At 48.7% G+C, this 19,037-nt stretch overlaps 1 protein-coding gene across 1 annotated transcript in view; it reads right to left on the bottom strand.

Annotated features, from left to right (window-relative positions):
- Window positions 1-19,037, bottom strand: part of SKAP1 (src kinase associated phosphoprotein 1) — a 215,955-nt gene that overhangs the window by 35,539 nt on the left and 161,379 nt on the right. Inside the window, exons 5-9 of the mRNA XM_067541119.1 lie at window positions 18,301-18,381; window positions 16,971-17,054; window positions 12,798-12,922; window positions 11,696-11,759; window positions 9,760-9,954 (exon numbers count right to left, since the gene is read on the bottom strand). Of these exons, the coding sequence (XP_067397220.1) occupies window positions 9,760-9,954; window positions 11,696-11,759; window positions 12,798-12,922; window positions 16,971-17,054; window positions 18,301-18,381 (549 nt within the window). The remainder of the gene's footprint in view (window positions 1-9,759; window positions 9,955-11,695; window positions 11,760-12,797; window positions 12,923-16,970; window positions 17,055-18,300; window positions 18,382-19,037) is intronic.

Raw genomic sequence — 19,037 nt, 5'->3', positions numbered from 1 at the left:
TAACATGTACAAGTGAAATGCCCTCCTGGGAGAGCATGGATTGCATGAAGATAGTCCCATTCCAAGTGCTCTGTTTTCTGAGTGCCATCCTGGCTGGGTTGTAATGACTGCGTTAGCACCTTCGTGGCTGGCCGTATTGTTTCTCTCTCCAATCCACCAGTCCATCTCTCTCTCTCAATCTCTACCCCACTGCTGCCATGAGCTCAGTCTACACTACGATTATAACCCAGACAGTTGCAATTCAGTTAAATATGCAGTGCAGAATGGACGTAGTTGTGGAATGGGGTTAAAACCCTGAGACCATCCCAGGGTTGTGGGAATACTGTTAGGTCCCACTTGCATTATAGCTTAACAGTGCAGCATCCGGGGCAGGAGACAGCTGTGTTGTAACTAGATCCCTCAGACTCAATTACAGTTGTAGCATAGATGGGATCTAAATGCCCTCCCTCTGCAAAGTCACATGGTCAAAGAAAGGGACACCCAGAATGCCTTGCAAATGACGGGCAAGTGTCTTGCCTTTGCTGCCATCGGGTGAGAAGGAAATGTCTCAGCTTCACTGGAGTTCTCTGCAGGGAACAAGTGCTCGTAACTCTCACTCCTCAGGTCACCTGGACTCTGGTGTCCTGATGTGAGGACAGACAGGATCATTCCCAAGGTGGCTCCCCGGGCGACTTGGCACATGGCACACAGGTACCAGCCCTTCGAAGGGGAGAACGTACATCAACCTTGTCTGCTGGTGGGACTTTCCCCTGGGTCTACCAGCAGCTGCCCCACCTTCAGAGGGAAGGCGGCAAGGCAACGGTTATAACAGGGAAAAGCGCTGTAAAAATTAAGGCCCGCATGGAGGCTGCCACACTGAAGCATGCCCCTTGCGGAGACCCAGTGATCTACCGGGTGCCAAATGAAACAAAGAGCTGGTGAGAGCTTCTGAACCGCCTCAGCTGCTTCAGATGCTAAAAGGGAGTGACCCTGCATGAGTCATTTCTTCATGACCCATTTCGCTATGTGATGGCCATGTGGGCGGGCCGGGGAGATAATTAGCAGAGGGGTTTAATGGTGACGACGGAACTCTCTCCTCCCTTCAGGAGGAGCCTAATGCCACAATCTGGAGTTAAAAAGGAGGGTGAAGTAGCCATTGAGGCATTTATATTCCATTCCCTCCTGCACTGAGCTCATGAGCAGATGACTAAAAATCAGCTGTTCCGACCAGCATCAGAAAAGCAATCCTCCGGCCCCTGGATTTGGGCCTGCACTCATCAAGCAGTTCAAACCACCCATCCGCTGCGGCCATTACCTTCGTATCTAAGCACCTCACACTCTTTCATCTATTTATCCTCACAACAGCCCAGTTGCTCGGTGACTTGCAAGGAGGCAGTGTAGGGAATTGGACAAAGGTATCGCAAATCCCAGCCTAGCACCCTAATCGCTAGACCACGATTCCTCCATAAAGTATCTTCCATCAGTTCTGATGAGATGGGTATTCCACCTCAAAACTAAATTTCCCAGAGCTTAGTTTAGGTGTATTTGCCCCAACAAAGTAGAACCCGGGAGATAGAGTATGGAGGGGGGAAAGTATGGAGTACAGGTAAGCAGGCAATAGGCCTCTAGATCTGCCATCCATTCGTTTATGGAGAGTTGTACCTTATTCACGCAGAGTCTGTAAGCCGTACGCTGACCGGCGTGCCGAAAAGTTACCATAAGCGCTGTGTATCAAGCGCAGAACTTGGAGGAATTACCCCAGAATAGATAACAAACCTCTGCTGCACGTCCGGCATGGGGCCTGGTCTCTAGCTAGCATACTGCGGGGCACAGTCTGTGTGCCGCAGATAGCGTGTGCACACAGCAGCACTGAAACATTTAAATCTCCATGAGTGCACTGCTCAGGCCTCCAGGAATTACAATGCAACCCACAGGAAGAGATGGAACAAGAAATTAGTCGTAGCTAGATGTAGCCTGCAAGCTCTTCGGGGCAGAGATTGTGTTTTCACTGTGTGTGTGTGTGTACGACGTCTCGCACAACGGGGCCCTGATCCCTGCCTGGGGCCTCTAGGTGCTATCATAATATCAATAATTAACACACCTTCAGTCCATTCTTTGCACACTCACATGAAGACACCCTGCATGCCCCTGATCACACCCCATCTACATGCCACCTACACCCTGCCTATAGATAGTTATAGCCCATCCACCTGTTACCTGTGTGCTCCTGATTACACCCCCATCTACTCCCTGCTCACACAGGGTTACACTCCTGTTCCACTGCACATAGACCTGCAATCTGTGCCTTACATCTACCCACGATTTGCAGTCCCCACGCACCCACAACTGTGTCCTCACTTTCTCCCTGTGAACGTCTTTGCCATTGTCAGAGCTGAGCTGTTCTTAGAATACCCTTTCCCCAAACCCTTTGGCCTCTCCTCCCTTCCTGGGAAGTCAGCGGCTGGCACTGGTGTAGGAAAACACATGACGTTCCAATGGGAGCATTTCTTCTACGTGACTTTCAGTACGTGGGGGGAAAAAAAGTTGCATCAATTATGCTAACCCCATCAGGCCTTCTGTGTCTCTACCCCCTCCTGCCTTGTGGTGGGGCAGGCTGCCTGGCTCCTTTCCGCCCCTTCCTAGCAGTAGCATAGGCTGCTCTGCAGTGCTGGGCAGTAGAGTGTGTACTAACATTTCCAGGGAGGGTTATTTGTCTGGCTTTCTCTCTGCTTTACTGGAAACCTCTCCAGAGAGCGGAGCCGGTTCCTGTTGCCATTACAGCTGCTGCGGATCCACATTTACCGCCTCTAATGGGTTCAGGCGGCTTGCTTGATTCCAGCCCCTTGCTTCCACAGAAAACAAAACTTTACCAAAGTCCCTTTGCTTGTTCTGCGCTTCGCTACAAGAAGGTCCCGTGGCTGGCAAAGGGAAGGAAAGATCACCTTTCCCAGCAGCTCTTCTCCCTCCACTGCCTCCTCACCCCCATCTCCCATTTGACGAATCACAGAACATTTTAACCAGAACCTCCCACCCCAACATACAGTTTAAAAGTTATATTCGTAGGAGACTGTGTTGTCCAGTGGTTGGAGCCGGGAACAGGGCGCCAGGCCTCCTGGGATCTGTTCCCAACCCTGAGCAGAAGTGATGTCTAGTGGGTAGAGAAGGGGCTTGGAGTCAGGACACTAGTTTTCTTCCCGACTCTGAAAAAGAGGGTGGTGTAGTGGTTAAAGCAAGGAGCTGGGGGTCAGGACTGCTGGATTCTCTTCCTGGCTCTGCCACTGAGTTGGGCAAGTCACTTCTCCTTCAGTGAAAAATGGGACAGCACCCTTTGTTAAGTGCTTTGAGCACCGCAGAGAAAGGGCCTATGGAAATGGAAAAGCTTTTTAGCAGATCCTGACAGGCTGCAGAACTCCTGGATTCCACGGCAGAGTACAAGCTTGATCTTGCTTCTCTTTGCATTGCTCCACTTGGACGGGAGGTCGCCACGCCCCTGAGATCTCCTCTGCCTGCAGAGATGCGCAGTGAGAGAGGCGCGGGGTAATTCAAACATCTGCCCCTTCTTGGCACTGTGCACAGAGGGATGGGGGAGCTAGGCATGGGGCACAGTGTTTGTATCGAAGTCCGGGGCCTCGTCTACACTCGTGGCAGCATGTAGGGTACGGTAACTCCACGTTGCCGCGAAAGGCAAGTTGTGTCTGCACTCCGGTGCATAGCGACAGGAGGTAGGGAAAAGTGCTGGCAAAGTGGGGAGAGGGTAAAGGCTTTTGACAGTGGGGAGGTAGTTGGAGGCCACGCTGCTAAAAACAGCAGTGGGAGGCACTGCTTGCGTGCGTGGAGAGCCACACAGCGTCTACAGCATCACTAAGCCAGTAATTCTCAGTCTTACTTGACCGTGTTCCCTTCTTTGTGTCTGTGGTAATTATGGCCCCCCCCCCGGCCTGCCTCACAAGCACACATACCGATAACAAAAAATCAACATGCCACTCTGACGAAATCTTAAAACCAGGCAGGCATTGATTCAAACAGAGCCATTTAAGTCTATAGTAATATACATGTTAAGTGAGAGACTGCTCACTGACATCCCACTCTGGGTACTCGTGTGATGGGTGCGTGGTTTTTTTGGACAATACCCTGCCGCGCCACCCTTCCTCCTGCGCTGCTGCTAGCGGTGGCCCAGCCTTCAGAGCTGGACACCCGGCCAGCAGCCGCTGCTCTCTGGTCACCCAGATCCGAAGGCAGTGCCACTACCAGGGCAGATGTTGAACAGCTGCCAGGGTCTAAGAGGGATGCCCTATCCCCTCGAACCTCAGGAGTTATTCATCGCTGGGGGTAAAATGTGCGCAGTTAGTTGGGTTTTCCCTCTCATGCTTCTCATGGCCCCCCCCCCCCCTGACTACATTCTGTGCCCCCCGTTTGACAGCCCCTGGGCTAAGCCAGGCCTCGCCTTCTGCGCTGCTATTTATACCTGGGCGAGCAGCGTCTGCACGCCACATGCCGCGAAGGCAGACCTACCCTATGTCATGCTGCATGGGGGTGGGGGGTCAGCAATCTCCTACTGCCCCCTTCCCAGGGGATATTTACATGGCCTGAGGAGGCTAGATTTTACAGCGGAAAGCATTTACAGTGGCATTCGCGGCCTGCCACACGCCGTTACCTGCGCTGGCCGACGGCACAACTCCGCAGCCTGACCTGCTACCACACCACAGCCAAACACCTCACACTGGGATTTTGGAAGGGGGTGGTGGGTAGGGATGGTCAAGGCTTCCTCCCCCCCAGCGAGTCAAGCCGCTTCCCCGCCTGACACGCAGGGCCATGGAGTCACACCACGCTGATGGGCGCAGGGCCGCGTGCTATCACAAGCAGCGAGCTTGCCCGGCAAGGGGGCCAGCCGCCGCCTCACTTGACGCTAGCATGTCCAGGGCTCTCATTCTGGACACAGCAGGCTCCCCTGCCTTCTGGGATGCCTTCCGTGCCGGATGCCAGGCCGCAAGTTGCGGGCTGAGCGAGTGGATTGGAAGCCGTGAACTGAAACATTAAGATCATAATTAAATGCCAACCTCTCCCAGCTGCACGGCGCCCCATAAGGGCCATGATGGATGCAGGCTTTCAGGAAGGAAGGAAACTCGCAAACCTCGGGTTGGATTTTCCTCAGGAAAATGTTGCGGAGAGCCAGCTTACTGGGGCGACTTCTCCATAACGGACGAGAACAGGCTCCCCTCACCCTCTGGCCTGGCTCCGGTTGCCCCTGCAGGCGCTGCGGGGACCCTTTCCTGTCTAATATCCAGGAGCAAATACCCCAAGGGACGGCACCATCCACTGGACCCATTGAAACTGCCCCCAGATGGAGCGAGCTGGCAGGTCGCTCTTCTCTGCCCAGGGGACAGGCATACGCCCCAAGGGGTTGGAGTGGGGGGGCATCAATTAAAGAACTGACCCGGCCCCCTGCTCCTAAGCAAGGGTGGCTACATCAAAGGCATGGAGATTCCCCGAGGGGCAGCGACGTGGAGGCCCTTGTTTTGGAAGCTCCGAAGACAATTGGCCCCATTAGCTCAGCTGTCCATGGGGGCGCTCGGCCGGGCAGAGCTCAGGTTCCAGCTCTCGCAGTCAGGAGGGTGGTGTTGGGCTGACAGCTGTGGGGGCAAACTTCTGCAAAGAGAGGCCGCCTCTCCTTGGTGTCAGAGCAAGATGCCTCTCTGTGGAAGGCCGTGCCACCCCAGACAGCTGCATCAGGAAACCCTCCTGGGTCCCAAATGCTCCAAGGCCCCGTTGAGTTGGTTGTAGTGTAGACGGGCCCAAAAGAAAAGGCAGGAGAAATTCTGCCTTGGAGGGGCAGGGATTGGTCTCAGACATTACGAGGATGAATCATAAGGGAATGCTGAAAAATAAAGATACACCCGCCAGGAGCTATGGCAAAACCCTGATGGGTCTTTTCTGATCCTGCTTCCCTCCATTTTTGCCCCCTCCACCCTCGCAATCTGAAATCTACCAGTACTCGAAAAGGCTCTACACGCTGCCTTTAATGAGGCATTGGTGTGGCATGTTCCACCACAGCTGGATTGCAAACCTGATCCCCTCTGAACCCCTGTAAGGGAAGACTGTTTCCCCACCCCTGGTTCCAAGAGACCAGGGACTCTGTCTTTCTCGCTCCCGCCCAGTACAGCTGTAGAGCCCCTGGTGCTGTGCCGGAGTGGCCTGCATGAGGGGCAGATTCTCAGAGGAGTTGTGTTTTAATGTAGCAATTTGATTCAATTTTCCACTCTATAAAATTACCCATCACTGCTCGTTGCTTCCTAACAGACACCTTCACTCTTAATTTAACAATCCTATCGAATTCTGCCAGGGAAATTGGAAAAATTTATCACCTGTGAAATTTTATTTTTCCTTGGTTGTATCTGTTTTTGTAAAACTTCATTAACGACGATGACTTGCTGAGGAAATTATCTCCCCCCCACTTTAAAAAAAAAAAAAAAAAAAAAACTTGGTACAAGAGAAAAATATCTCGACCTCAGCAGAGATTGCAATTTGCATAATAAAAAACACACAACATGGAGATTCCCGGGGAGGAAAGGGATGGAGAAAGCAGAACCTTCCTCATCTAGCTCTCTTGAGTACTTACCTGGCTCATATTACCACAGTATCTGAGCATCTCACTGCCTTTGATGTATTCATCCTCACAACACCCCTGTGGGGTGGGGCAGAGCTGTTATCCCCACTGTACAGATGGGGAACTGCGGCACAGAGAGGCTAAGTGACCCTTGACCCCAGATCTTCAGCTACTGTCCAAACCACTGGACCACCCTTCCCCACTACAGCTTTCTCTCTTTGCAGTCCCCCTAAACCTGCCTCCCGTAACCCAACCCACACAGGGTTGGGCACTCAGTGATACTACAAAAATCCCCTCCCATCCAACGAATGCTGAGCAATAACAGAGCCACCGGGAGGGAAGGGTACGGTGACTTTGTGACAGCCCACATCTATGCTTCCTGCAGCAGCTCCCGTCAGAAGGGCGGGGACACAACAATGCCTCTTTTGTCTTCCACTGCCTTTCTTGTGGCAGCAATTTTGGCATTTCCTCCCAGCTGTTGTCACATTGATGCACTCTGGGAATCGAAAGCACCTATCCCACAATGCCCGGCCTGAGTTGCTGGGAGCAGGGGCCACTAGATCATTTCCCACCACGCCACAGTGCATTGTGGGAGGCAGTTAGCTGAACCGGTGCCGCTAGGAGGCTTGGTGCTGGAGGGCAGAGAGGGAATGGAGACCGCCAACCCTCGGAATAGGCGTGCGGGGCCAAGTGCCTCTCGGGTTTAACTCCACTAAGTCAACAACAACCTGCAACAACAATCAATTTAGCTCAGCAGGTCTCAGACTTTTCCATCCCAGGGTCCCTCTCCTGGAATTTCCCTCTCATCTGACTGGGATTCCCCTCCCATTTAGAAAAACAGGGAGGGCACGGCTCCCACATTGGAAACTGCGGACTTAGCCCGATGACTCTGTGAGCTCTTGATCCCATTTATCAATTGCCCCGGGGGAAATTCTGCTCCCACAGATGCCAACACAACAAGGTTGATGTCAGTGGGGTTGCCTGGGTGTAATCCGGGGCAGAGCTCTGTTGTTTTGTCAGCGCCATTAGTTGGCTGCCCCAGTAATTGCCTTCCCATCCTGCAATCACACTAATGCTGTCTGGAGCTGCCAAAGGAAAAGAAAAATGTTCATCACCAGGGTTGTATGGGGTGGGGTGGCAAAAGCCTTGGTTCCCACTGGACAAACCTCAGTGTATCCCTCCCCTGCGTCCATCTGAAACCCTGTAAGCAACACAAGAGGGATTAGCTAAGCCTTCTCTTGTCCCTACGCTGGGTTAGCTCCCTGCCAAGACAAGGAAGCAATCAAAGTCCCAGGAAAAGAGAATCAGCTAGGCCATCGGGCAGGGTCCGCTGAAGGCCACTCAGGCAGATTTAAATGCTGCTGCAGCGGCTTCTCAATGCACACGGTGAAGGTCACAGGATTGTAGAGGGCATTTTCTAGTGAAGTGGATCTCAAGATTTCTCTACCTGTGTCATGATCGCCTCAATCCCACAATGCTTTGCAGCGGCTTAATTGGTGCAAAGGTTTCAGGCTTAAGGATGGATTTCGCTCCCTGTGTGCAGAAGTCCAGCCAAAACCAACACCCCAGACCCAAGCATTTCTGCACTCTGTGCAGGAACCTGACTGTGACGCACATGTGTGGTTATAATGTCTGTTACGACATCACTCAGAGGTTCCAACTGCGCTTGGGGCTCCGTTGCGCTCGGCGCTGCACATACACATAGCATGAGACAACCTCTGCCCTGGAGAGCTTCCAGTCTAAATAAACAATAGGCTGGCGTGAAAGACAGAGGCAGATGGTTATGTAGCAAGTCAATGGCACAGCTAGGCACAGAATCTGTCCAGTGCCCTACGACTTGCGGCCATCCCTATATTGCTGCCAAACTGCTGAGCACAGTCCCTTATGCCTGAGGTCTTGGTCTCTTTATCGCTGCCTAGAAGAACTTTCTGGTGTATTTAATTTAGTTTTTAAATCACTAAAAATACAAAGCTCTGAAAATAAATAAAAGGAAACAAGGATCTAATTTTCATGCAAATGCTCCCAGCCAAGGGGCAGAGGGAGCAGAGAGGGGAAAAAAAAGGAGAGACAACGGCAGAATTGTTTCTGACTAGAATATTTTCCAACTTTCTCTAGGAGGCAACAGCAACTCTTTAAACCGGACCGAGAGGAAGCTGGAGCAAAGCAGGAAAGGGTATAAATATAAATCAGCAGTGGTAGTAAAGCAGCCTCTCACTCAGGGGATCCTTGTAAATATCTGCCTTGTTCCCTGAGCAGGAGCAATAGTCAATGGGGCTATGTGGAGAACATAGAGCAGGTCTCCACTGCAGAAAGGGGTGTGAATGGCATGCACCTACGCTAGCTGTCCTCTAGCTACCTTGCTAATAGCAGAAGTGAGGATGCACCCAGCCTGCCTGACTCCTCCGCTTACACCCTCATCAACGCAGCCAAATCTACCGTCTGGCACGGCGTAGCTTTGAGGAGTAATGGCGAGCCAGGCTGGGCGCACAGCCACCCCTCCAGCCTTACTGTGCCAATGCCATGCTTGACAGCCGGCTCTGGGGCAAGTCCCATGGTGTTTTTTACTGTCGCAATCAGGAACAATGCAGAGTGCATTACGCTTCTGAACCGAACGGCTTTGCACTAGCAGGATTGCTTCTGAGTCCTGCTGGCCGTTATGGCTCGGTTCGCTCCCAGGTCCGTTGCACCTTTGCTAAGTCAGGGCATGTCTTTAATTTCATTATTTATTGCCTCTTGCCAGAACAGAAGCTGCATCACAGTCATAGATTCTAAGTCCAGAAAGGGATCATTGTGATCATCTAACCCAACCTCCCACAGAGGAACACAGGCCAGAGACTCCTGCTTTGAGCCCAGCGATGTGTTGGTTAAATTAGAGCACATGTTTTAGGCAGACACCTGACCATGACTGAAGAGACTACAAGTCAGCGAGAATCCACTGCACTGGGAGAAAACGGGTTAACTCTCATGGCCTGTGGACCAGGCTGAACAGAGCTGGGAAAAGCCACTTAGCTCAGAATACATTATATTCAGTGGAAACAGTCCCAGGAAATGAACCCTTTGGGGATTTTTATTCCAATGAAAGCGGTTTATTGAGGAGATGTAAGGATCCCTCTGCTGCGTCTGCAGCCCATTGCGACTGGCTGGGCATTTCTTCACCTGATTGCTCGGCTGCTCACCTGGTAGAACCTCATAGATGTCCTCGTCCTCTCCACTGGTCGCCACCTCCTCTTCCTCCAAGTTCGGGGTGTTGCTGTGGAATGCTGCGTTTGGAGAGTCAAAGCCATGGATGTCGTCATAGGGTTCTTCCTCTTCCTCTTCCTCCTCCTCTTCCTCCTCCTCCTCATCATATGGGATGGTGAGGGAGTTCATGTCTGGCAGGAAGGAAGAGAGCAGAAGGGACGATGAAAAGGAAGGAATGAATCAAAGGAAAACAAATCACCGGGTTAAATATTGGTACTTCCGACATGGGCTGAAATCTACCAGAAAAGTCAGGCTAACATCCCCCAGTGCTCATCATAAATCCTGTTCTGAAGTAACAGAGAATCAGGGTGGGGCTGCCCCCTTTTAGGGTCCATGGGTGTGTGTGGCCTAGCACATGGGTTAGGAGCATACGGGATGAGGATTGGGAAGGGCGATGAGAAACCCAGGGGAAGGGGAGGAAATCCCCAGGGTGCAAATCTAGGCTTCTCAAACAGGAAAATAAGGCAGAGGGTTTTTCAATGAGCCCTACCGTCCCCCCAGAGGACACTCTGCAGGGCGGACTGACCTCAGCAGATCGCCAAGGAAAGGAAACACCATCAGTCGGCTTGTTGCGGAGAATGTAATGAAACTGATCTGCCAGCAGGGCCTATGTTTTAGCAAACAGACTGGAAAGTATTGTAGGGTACAGTGCAATAAAGCTGCCTTCCATCTCTAGGAGGTTTACATGTCTCAGGCTAGATTTTGATATCACCTCTGCCGAAAATCTGGGAAAACTTCAGTGAAGTCAGAGAAGCGACTCCAGACTTTCACCAGTAAAACTGAGCTCAGAATCTGGCCTTTAGTGATGTGTCGCATGCATGAACCCAGGGTGTGTGTGTGTGTGTGTGTGTGTGTGTGTGTGTGTGGGGGGGGGGGGGGGGGGGGGGGGGGGAATGCTCCACGCCTGTTTTTTGAGTCCTACTCAATTATATACTAAGTGTCTTGCAAAAACCACAATTGTTGGTTCTGTCGGTAGCAGAGATATAAAGTGAAACTGGCAGCCCTTGTACTTCAAACAACAACAGCCTCTTTCTCTCCCCAACAACAGCTCACAGTCCAGTAAGCCAAGCTGGACGCCTGGGCCCTGTGCCTCCTGCTTCAGACTCTGTCTCTTGTATGTTCAGCCAGGCGAGCTGATTGTGGGATGACTGGAGAGCTCGCTGGCAAAGCCCCCTCTGCCCAGGGATGACTGCATCTTTATCTCTACCATATTCTATTACAGTTCCTATGCACCACTGTCAACACCAAATCCATAGACTGGCCAGCAGAGGGTGCTAGAAGAGCAAGCATCCGGCAACCCACTAAGGAGACACAATAGGCTGGTAAAGTAGTCACGAATTCGGTTTTAAATCCCCTTCTTCCCCCATGTTCCTGCATTGCACCAATGGGCTGCCTCAGGGCATGCTACTTTTCTATTTATTTGGGTTTCTTTGTCTTTTGCAGAGAAGAGTTTAAGGCACCAGTGCCAGGAGGAGAAGTAGAGGGGAAGGATTTGCTAGTGGTAAAAGCACAGAATCAAGAGGGGAGACTACCGAGTTCTATTCCCAGTTCCAAGGGGGAATATTGTCTGGTTTTACAGCAGGGGACTGGGAATCAGGGTTCTTTTCCCAGCTCTGCCACAGACTTGCTGTGACCTTAGACCTCTCTCAATTTTTCCATCTGTATAATGGGGATAACCATAATATAGACACCCACCTTCGGGGCTGTGAGGTCTAATTAATCAATGTTTGTGAAGTTCTTTGAGATCCAGGGCTGGAGGCAGCTAAAGAAGTACAAAGCTGTCTGCAGACAATGGCCCCAGACTGTCTGAATGAACTGTATAGTCAATATATTGGCTCTCTCTGAGCTACAGTGCTCCTCATAGCTACTCACCTTTTAACAGGAACTGGATCTGATCCACCCAGTCTTTAGCCTCTGCGGGACTCGGAGCTGTAAACTAGGGAGGGAATTCATTTGTTATGTCATTAATGTCTTAAGCAGAGGTCATGTAGACAAGCTACTAGACTAGGGACCTGGGATCCAGGTCTCCGGGATTCTATTTTTGGCTCAGGTAGGGTTCTATTCCTGGCTCTACCACTTGCCCCCTGGGATGACCTTGGGCCACCTCTCCTTGCCTCTATTTCCCCATCTGTAAAATGGGGATAATGCTGCTGCCCTACCTCAGAGAAGGTTATCAGGCCCAATTCACTATTAAAGTGATTTGGAATCACCAGATAAAAATGTGCAGAGTGTTGTTGTTATGGCGTTGGAGCCACAACTCCAGATCCAACCCCTCTGAAATTCAGGTAAGTTCAGATCCAAACTCTATGGCTTGAATCATTTCTGTGACAGCAGTTCCCAGTCTTGCCCACAGAAGATCAGGGAGCTGGAGATCTGTCTTATCCCTCCCAACCGGTGTGAAAGCTGTTTGTGACATTCCTTTTACAGTTAGACCTTCCAGACTCAATTTCTCTGTTGCTTTGCAGTTTGGGTTCTCATTGACCGCTGGGCCAGATGTGAGTGCAAACTGCTTCTGTTCAGGTTGTGTTTTACACCTGCTTTGTGCCGGTATAAAGGCCTATACAAGATGCAAGGTGGTGGAGAATCAGACTCTCCAGTTAGGACTGGAAGTCAGTGTTGATGCTAGTGGTCAGTCTCAACAAACCAGGGCTGACTGAACACCGCGCAGCAGGTCAGAACAGGACGCTTGGAAAGGATTGGGTGAAGATGAGCTTTTAGGAATGAGAGGCACCAAAACCTTCTGGACTGTTCCTCTGGCCAAGGATTTGGGTTTGGAGGGTTATGGCATGGAAAATGGTCTCACCCCACTCAGAGATTCAGACACACACTGCCCGGCCTTGCAGACTGTACAGTAAATAGCACATACACAAACATACCAGGTACACGCAGTCATACAATGCACGCAGCACTCTCATGCTCAAAGTGGCCGGGAGCCAGGGAGCACAGAAAGTACCATTTCTTCTATTGATCCTACCTCATAGCTGCGTCTGCTGGGGCAGATGAGTTTGAAACAGCATTCTTTTCGAGAGTCTTTGCGCAGGTGAAAAGCCAGCTGGGCACTGTAGTTCTCAATGGGAAACGCACCTTTCGGTTGCTTGCCTACAACAAACGATAACATTGGCTTTGTGTTGCTGCAACACCTTTTGCCGAAGGAGCTCCCAGTGCTTCAAAGCGGGGGGTGTTATGCTCATTTCAGATATGAAAACTGAAGCACAGAGCCGTGACTTGCCCCAGGTGTCTCAGCAAGTCAGTGGGAAATGGGCAGAAAACTCCTAAGCCCCGTGCTCTGAGCATCTCTATCCCCAGGAGAAGGAAGGGTTGTAGCATCTTCTCCGTTAGGTCATGGAACAGCAAAGAGTAGGCCTTTCTAACAAGCCTAGCGGGACTTTTAACAGCAAAGGAAAGGTTGTTAAGGTCACACGGACACACAAGATGAGCTGCCTGTAATGAAGCAGAGACCTCTGTGTACTTGGGGAAATAGGATACAAATGATTATTCTGCTGGTAAAGGAATAACAGGTTGGTGCGTACGAAGAGAAGCTATTTAGAAGGCCTTTGACAATTTGCCTCTGGGAACTTGCAGACATGCAGACACATACACAGATTGGACCAGATCCTCAGCTGGCATGAACTGATGTAGCTCTACTGATGTCAGTAGAATTACACCAAATATACACCAGCCAAGGATCTGGCCCATTGTTTCCTTATCATAACTGTCAACTAACAGTTTTCTTTTTGCGTGAAGGGAGAGAGCTCATCTAGTGGATACAGCAGAAGACTGGGAGTTTTATTCTTGGTTCTGCCACTGATTTTCTGGGAGGTCTTGGACAAGTCACTTCACCTATCTGTGCCTCGGTTTCTCTATCTGTAAAATGAGGGTGGTGATACATAGAATCCTAGAAACGTAGGACTGGAAGGGACCTCGATAGGTCATCTAATCCAATCCTCTGCACTGAGGCAGGACTAAGTATTATCTAGACCATCCTGACAGATATATGTCTAACCTGTTCTTAAAACCTTCAATGACAGAGATTCTACAATCTCCCTATGCAATTTGTTCCAGGGCTTTACAGTTAGGAAGTTTTTCCTAGCGTCTAATCTAAAGTGCCCTTGTTGCAATTTAAGCCCATTACGTCTTGTCCTGTCCTCAGTGGTTAAGGAGAACAATTTATCACACTCCTCTTTATAACAACCTTTTAGGTACTTGAAGGCTGTTATCATGTCCCCCTTGTCTTCTCTTCTCCAGACTAAACAAACCAACTTTTTTCAATCTTTCCTCATAAGTCATGTTTTCTAGACCTTTAATCATTTTTGTTGCTCTCCTTTGGACTGTCTCCAATTTGTCCACATTTTTCTCAAAGTGTGGTGCCCAGAACTGGATACAGTACTTCAAATGAGGCCTTATCAGTGCTGAGTAGAGTGGGAGAATCACTTCTTGTGTCTTGTTTACCACACTCCTGCTAATACATCCCAGAATGATGTTAACTTTTTTTTACAACAGTATTACATTGTTGACTCATATTTAGTCTGTGATTCACTATAACCCCAAATCCTTTTATGCAATACTTGTTCCTAGGCAGTCATTTCCCATTTTAGTATCTGTGCAATTTGATTATTCCTTCCTAAGTGCAGGACTTTGCATTTGTCCTCATCAAATTTCATCCTATTTATTTCAGACCATTTTCCCAGTTTGTCGAGATTATTTTGAATTCCATTCCTGTCCTCCAGAATGCTTGCAATCCCGCCCCGCTCGGAATCATCTGCAACCTTTACAAGTGTATTCTCTTTGGCATCATCCAAACCATTTCTGAAGATATTGAATAGAACCAGACCAGGACAGACCCCTGCAGGTCCGCGCTCGATATGCCCTTCCAGCTTGATTGTGAACCATTGATAACTACTTTCTGAATACACTTTTCCAACCAGTTGTGCACCCACCATATAATAGGTTCACCTAGGCTATATTTCTCTAGTTTGTTTATGAGACGGTCATGTGAGACAGCATCAAAAGCCTCGCTACAGTTGAGATACATCACATCTACTGCTTCCCTGCCTATCCACAAAGCTGTTTACCCTGTCAAGAGAGGCATATTATGTTGGTTTGACATGATTTGTTCTTGACAAATCCACGTTGATTGTTACTTATCACCATATTTTCTTCCAGGTGCTTACAAATGGATTGTTTGATTATTTGCTCCATTATCTTTTCGGGTACCAAAGTTAAGTGACTGGACAGTAATTCCCTGGATTGTCCTATTTCCCCTTTTTATAGACAGGTATTATATTGCCCTTTTCCAGTCCTCTGGGATCTCTCCCATCCTCTACAAGTTCTCAAAGATAACAGCTAATGGCTCAGAGATCTCTTCAGCCACTTCCGTAAGTACCCTAGGATATATTTCATCAGGCCCCGCTGACTTGAAGACATCTAACTTGTTTAAGTAATTCTTAACTTGTTATTCTTCTATTTTAGCCTCAGCTCCTCCCCATAGACACTGGTGTTTGCTATGTTAGTCATCCAATCACTGCTAACTTTTTCAGTGAAAACTGAAATGAAAAAGGCGTTTAACACTTTGGCCATTGCTGCGTTTTCTATTATTGTCTTTCCCTCCTCATTGAGTATACGACCTATCTTCGGTCTTCCTTTTATTTCTTATTGTACCCTTTACGTCCCTAGCTAGTTTAATCTCGTGTTGTGCCTTGGCCTTTCTAGTTTTGCCCCTACATGCTTGAGTTGGTTTTTTTATATTCATCCTTTGCAATTTGACTTAATTTACACTTGTTGGAGTCTTGTTTGAGTTTCAGGTCATTAAAGATTTCCTGGTTAAGCCAAGGTGGTCTCTTACCATACCTCCTATCTGTCTTATGCATTGGGATAGTTTGCTTTTGGGCCTTTAATAATGTCTCCTTAAAAACAGACCTACCCTCTGGGGTGACTGGGTTTGCAAAGCTTAATTTAGTAACCTTTTTAAAGATCCTCAGAAGAAGGGTGCTAGAGAAGGACAAAATAGCCCCTATCAGTGATAGTCACTGGATTTGAATTTTGTCCTGACAGCGGAATAGTCGTCATAAACCGAAGAACATGATGCGTGTTTGTGTGCGCATTAAAGCTGTCAGCGTGCAGTGTTTCTGGATGGGCGGAACAGTATAAGGAAGCCCATATATCTAGCTGTGCCAAACTCTGTTGGAGGTATTAGCTGTGTGTTTATACGTACCTGCTGGAGCATAACTGCAAAATATTTATATACACTGACACATGGATTATATACTGTCACTTAGGGAGTTAAAGCCCAGCTGATGCCTAATGGAAAACTTGGTTCAGCATTTTATTTACACACGGTTCCACTCCTGGGTTTCTCTTCTCTCATTCTCTACCGAGAAGTATATTGGAATAAAACAAGGCCAAGATCTTTCTTTCTAACAGTGTCCACAGCTGATGCTTCGTCTGGCATCCTCACCCTCTGACACGTCATAATTATTTCCCAGACATGTGAAACGAGAAGTAGGAACTTCAGGTGGGAAACCAACAGACAGCAGGAAGCAATGGCCTCTTAAGGAAAGCAGGGCTGAGATATGATTCGTAAGGAGAACTGAGCGTCCGAATCCTTTAGGCACCTTTGAAAATGGCAGCCAACACCTTGTTTTTGTGCAAAATGAAGAATAAGGGAAAATGTGTATTTGACACAATGCATGGATCATTAACTCATGGAACTCACTGCCACAAGACATCACCGAGACTAAGAGCTTAGTAGAGTTAAACCTTCCTCCAAAGATTAGCGATTTGTATGGATAATGAGAACATTCACAGTTAGATAAGAGGGGATGAAAAACTGAAGGGATATCAACCGTCTTGCTTTCAAGGCATAAAGCCAGCAAGCACCTAGCACAATGGAGCCTCTAGGCAATAATGTAATACAAACAACAGAAAATGACAGCACTCCATATAGCATATTAAGGAATGAATCCAATTTGCTGGGGCCAAATTTATCCCCTGAAGCCCCTGGGACTCCAAGAGGGAGAACACTCTGGAATTGTATCCCCAGGAGGCAATAGTGTTAAACAAGGGCCCCCTCCTTCTCATCCCAGCCCACTTAAGCTCCCAACCTCCAGATGCCGCTTGGAGAACACAGAGCAAGTGCTCTGCTGCTTACTTTTTTCATTTGCATAGTAGAAAAAGGTTCTGCTGTTGAGGACACACCATCGCTTCTGCCACTCTAAGCCAAAGAAACCATGGTCTGTGGGGAAACAGGAAACAAAGGGGGTTAAGAGCACTGTGGAAAAGGTCTCCCAATCTCTTTGGTGTACCTCCATTTATAGTCAGTATAAGCCTTCCACCCTGCACAATTCCACAGGTTCCCTCACAGTGTCTGGATGCTGGAAGCTAGAGGAGACAAATCTCACAACTCAGCACTAGATGTCTGAGGGCCCAGATCCTGCCCCACATGTCTGACCCCTGGGGCATGTCTTCACTAGGAAAAAAGGCGTGTTTTTACCTCAATATAGCCAACACATGGGAACTAACATGAGGCAAAAGCCTCGTGAAGACAGGCAGTTCGTAGCTTTCACAGCTGTTAGCAAGTCAAAGCAAACCTTAGCCCATCCCCACTGTCTTTTCCTTGACCTGCTAACACGTGTGACAGTTACAAACTGCCTTGTCTTCTCTAAGGTTGCACCACATCGGAGCTAACCTGAGTTACGAACTCATCTTTTTTCCTAGTGAGAACAATGCCTTAATGTTTCATTCAATTTCTGGGCTTTGCTCTCTGAGCAGAAAGATAACTGGGAAAAGTTGCATGCTTTCTTATTTATGATGCCTAAACAAAACTGGAGAGATTCCACACACCCCATCCTGCAGAAAAGATTTTTCTTTTCTGCTTGTTCTTCACCTACAGAATAATCAAGAATTCAAATCTTATCGATCCCATTTTTGTTGGAGAGAACCTCGGATGACCCATACTATGGTGGAGACTTCTTCTGGCTCTTAAGTGGTGTTGAATTCTTAACAAGGAGAGCTTTCCTCCCACATGCTTTAGTTAAATACAGTAGTATTAACAGGGAGTAAAGGCTGGGCTTTTCAGATGCTCAAGTGATTTAGGTGCATAGATCCATTGACTTTCAATGGGACTTGACACCTGATAAACCGAAAGGGAAAGACATTTTTATTCAGGTGATTTAAAATTCCTTGGGTGGGTAAATCAGGTGCTCTTCAAAATCCCACCCAAGGAATTTTAAATCACCTGTCATCTCCTTGGTATCACTGATGTCATGAACCTAATAAGTTCTCCAGTCACCCACAGTCTTCCAGGGAGACAAGATTTGAATATACAAAGTAAAAGACAAGCAGCAAATAAACCTTTTTCACCTCATCCCTCCCCCTGCAATCCCCAGCCACTCTCAAACTTAAGAAGCATAAATAAAGGGGCATAAACCCACCCACCCTGCTTTGTAGATCAACTTAAAACTGGTTTATTCAACTGTTACCTCTGGACCTCTTCTCCAAGTATCCTTGCTTCAAAACTTTCCCCAACTCTTGAGCAGGTTTCTGTATGCTGTCCTCTGACCCTAAAGAAATCAAAGCAAAGTCTTGTGAAATACACAAACGATTTCCTATCTGCAGGCTGCACTCTGCCTCTACCACGCACAGCCACAGACACACAATGCATGGCCAAACATGCATGCAACCAGTGTGCATGCACACATATGTATGAAACCTTCTGCATGAATGCTGTATGCAGGTCACACCCAAACCGGACTTTCCAGCTTTCGCTCTGAACACAAGGTGGTGTTAGACGGGTCAACAGATCGTTTCCACACTATGAGACATCCTAGACAGACATCAGCCTTTATTCGTAGCAGGCGGCTGTCACGTTGGCTGGATTGGGGGGGGGGGGGGGGGGGAACGGACGGACGGACGACATTTATTATATTTTTTAACATCAATACGTCAACATCATAATAATTTGTGTGACATATGCCATGTCAGGTACCGTTAAAAAGGCTGTAATGTGCGAAGTAAGATGATAATGTTTATGTTCATGTGTTATATGTGTAATGAAAGTTATGGATATGTTTGTATCTATATTTCAGTTTGTACTGTGCTTCTGGGCGACACCCCAGACAGGATGGCTGCAGCATTAGCCTGCTTAATGGCCCATTAAGGAAATTCACAGGTACAATGGGCCCAGGGGGAGAAGCCAGGGATATACCTGATGAGTCAC

This window comes from Emydura macquarii, unplaced genomic scaffold (assembly GCF_026122565.2).
Source record: "Emydura macquarii macquarii isolate MOO-44397 ecotype Brisbane River unplaced genomic scaffold, CSIRO-AGI_Emac_v2 contig_629, whole genome shotgun sequence".
NCBI lineage: Eukaryota > Metazoa > Chordata > Testudines > Chelidae > Emydura > Emydura macquarii.
This window is presented reverse-complemented; position numbering and strand designations above follow the sequence as displayed.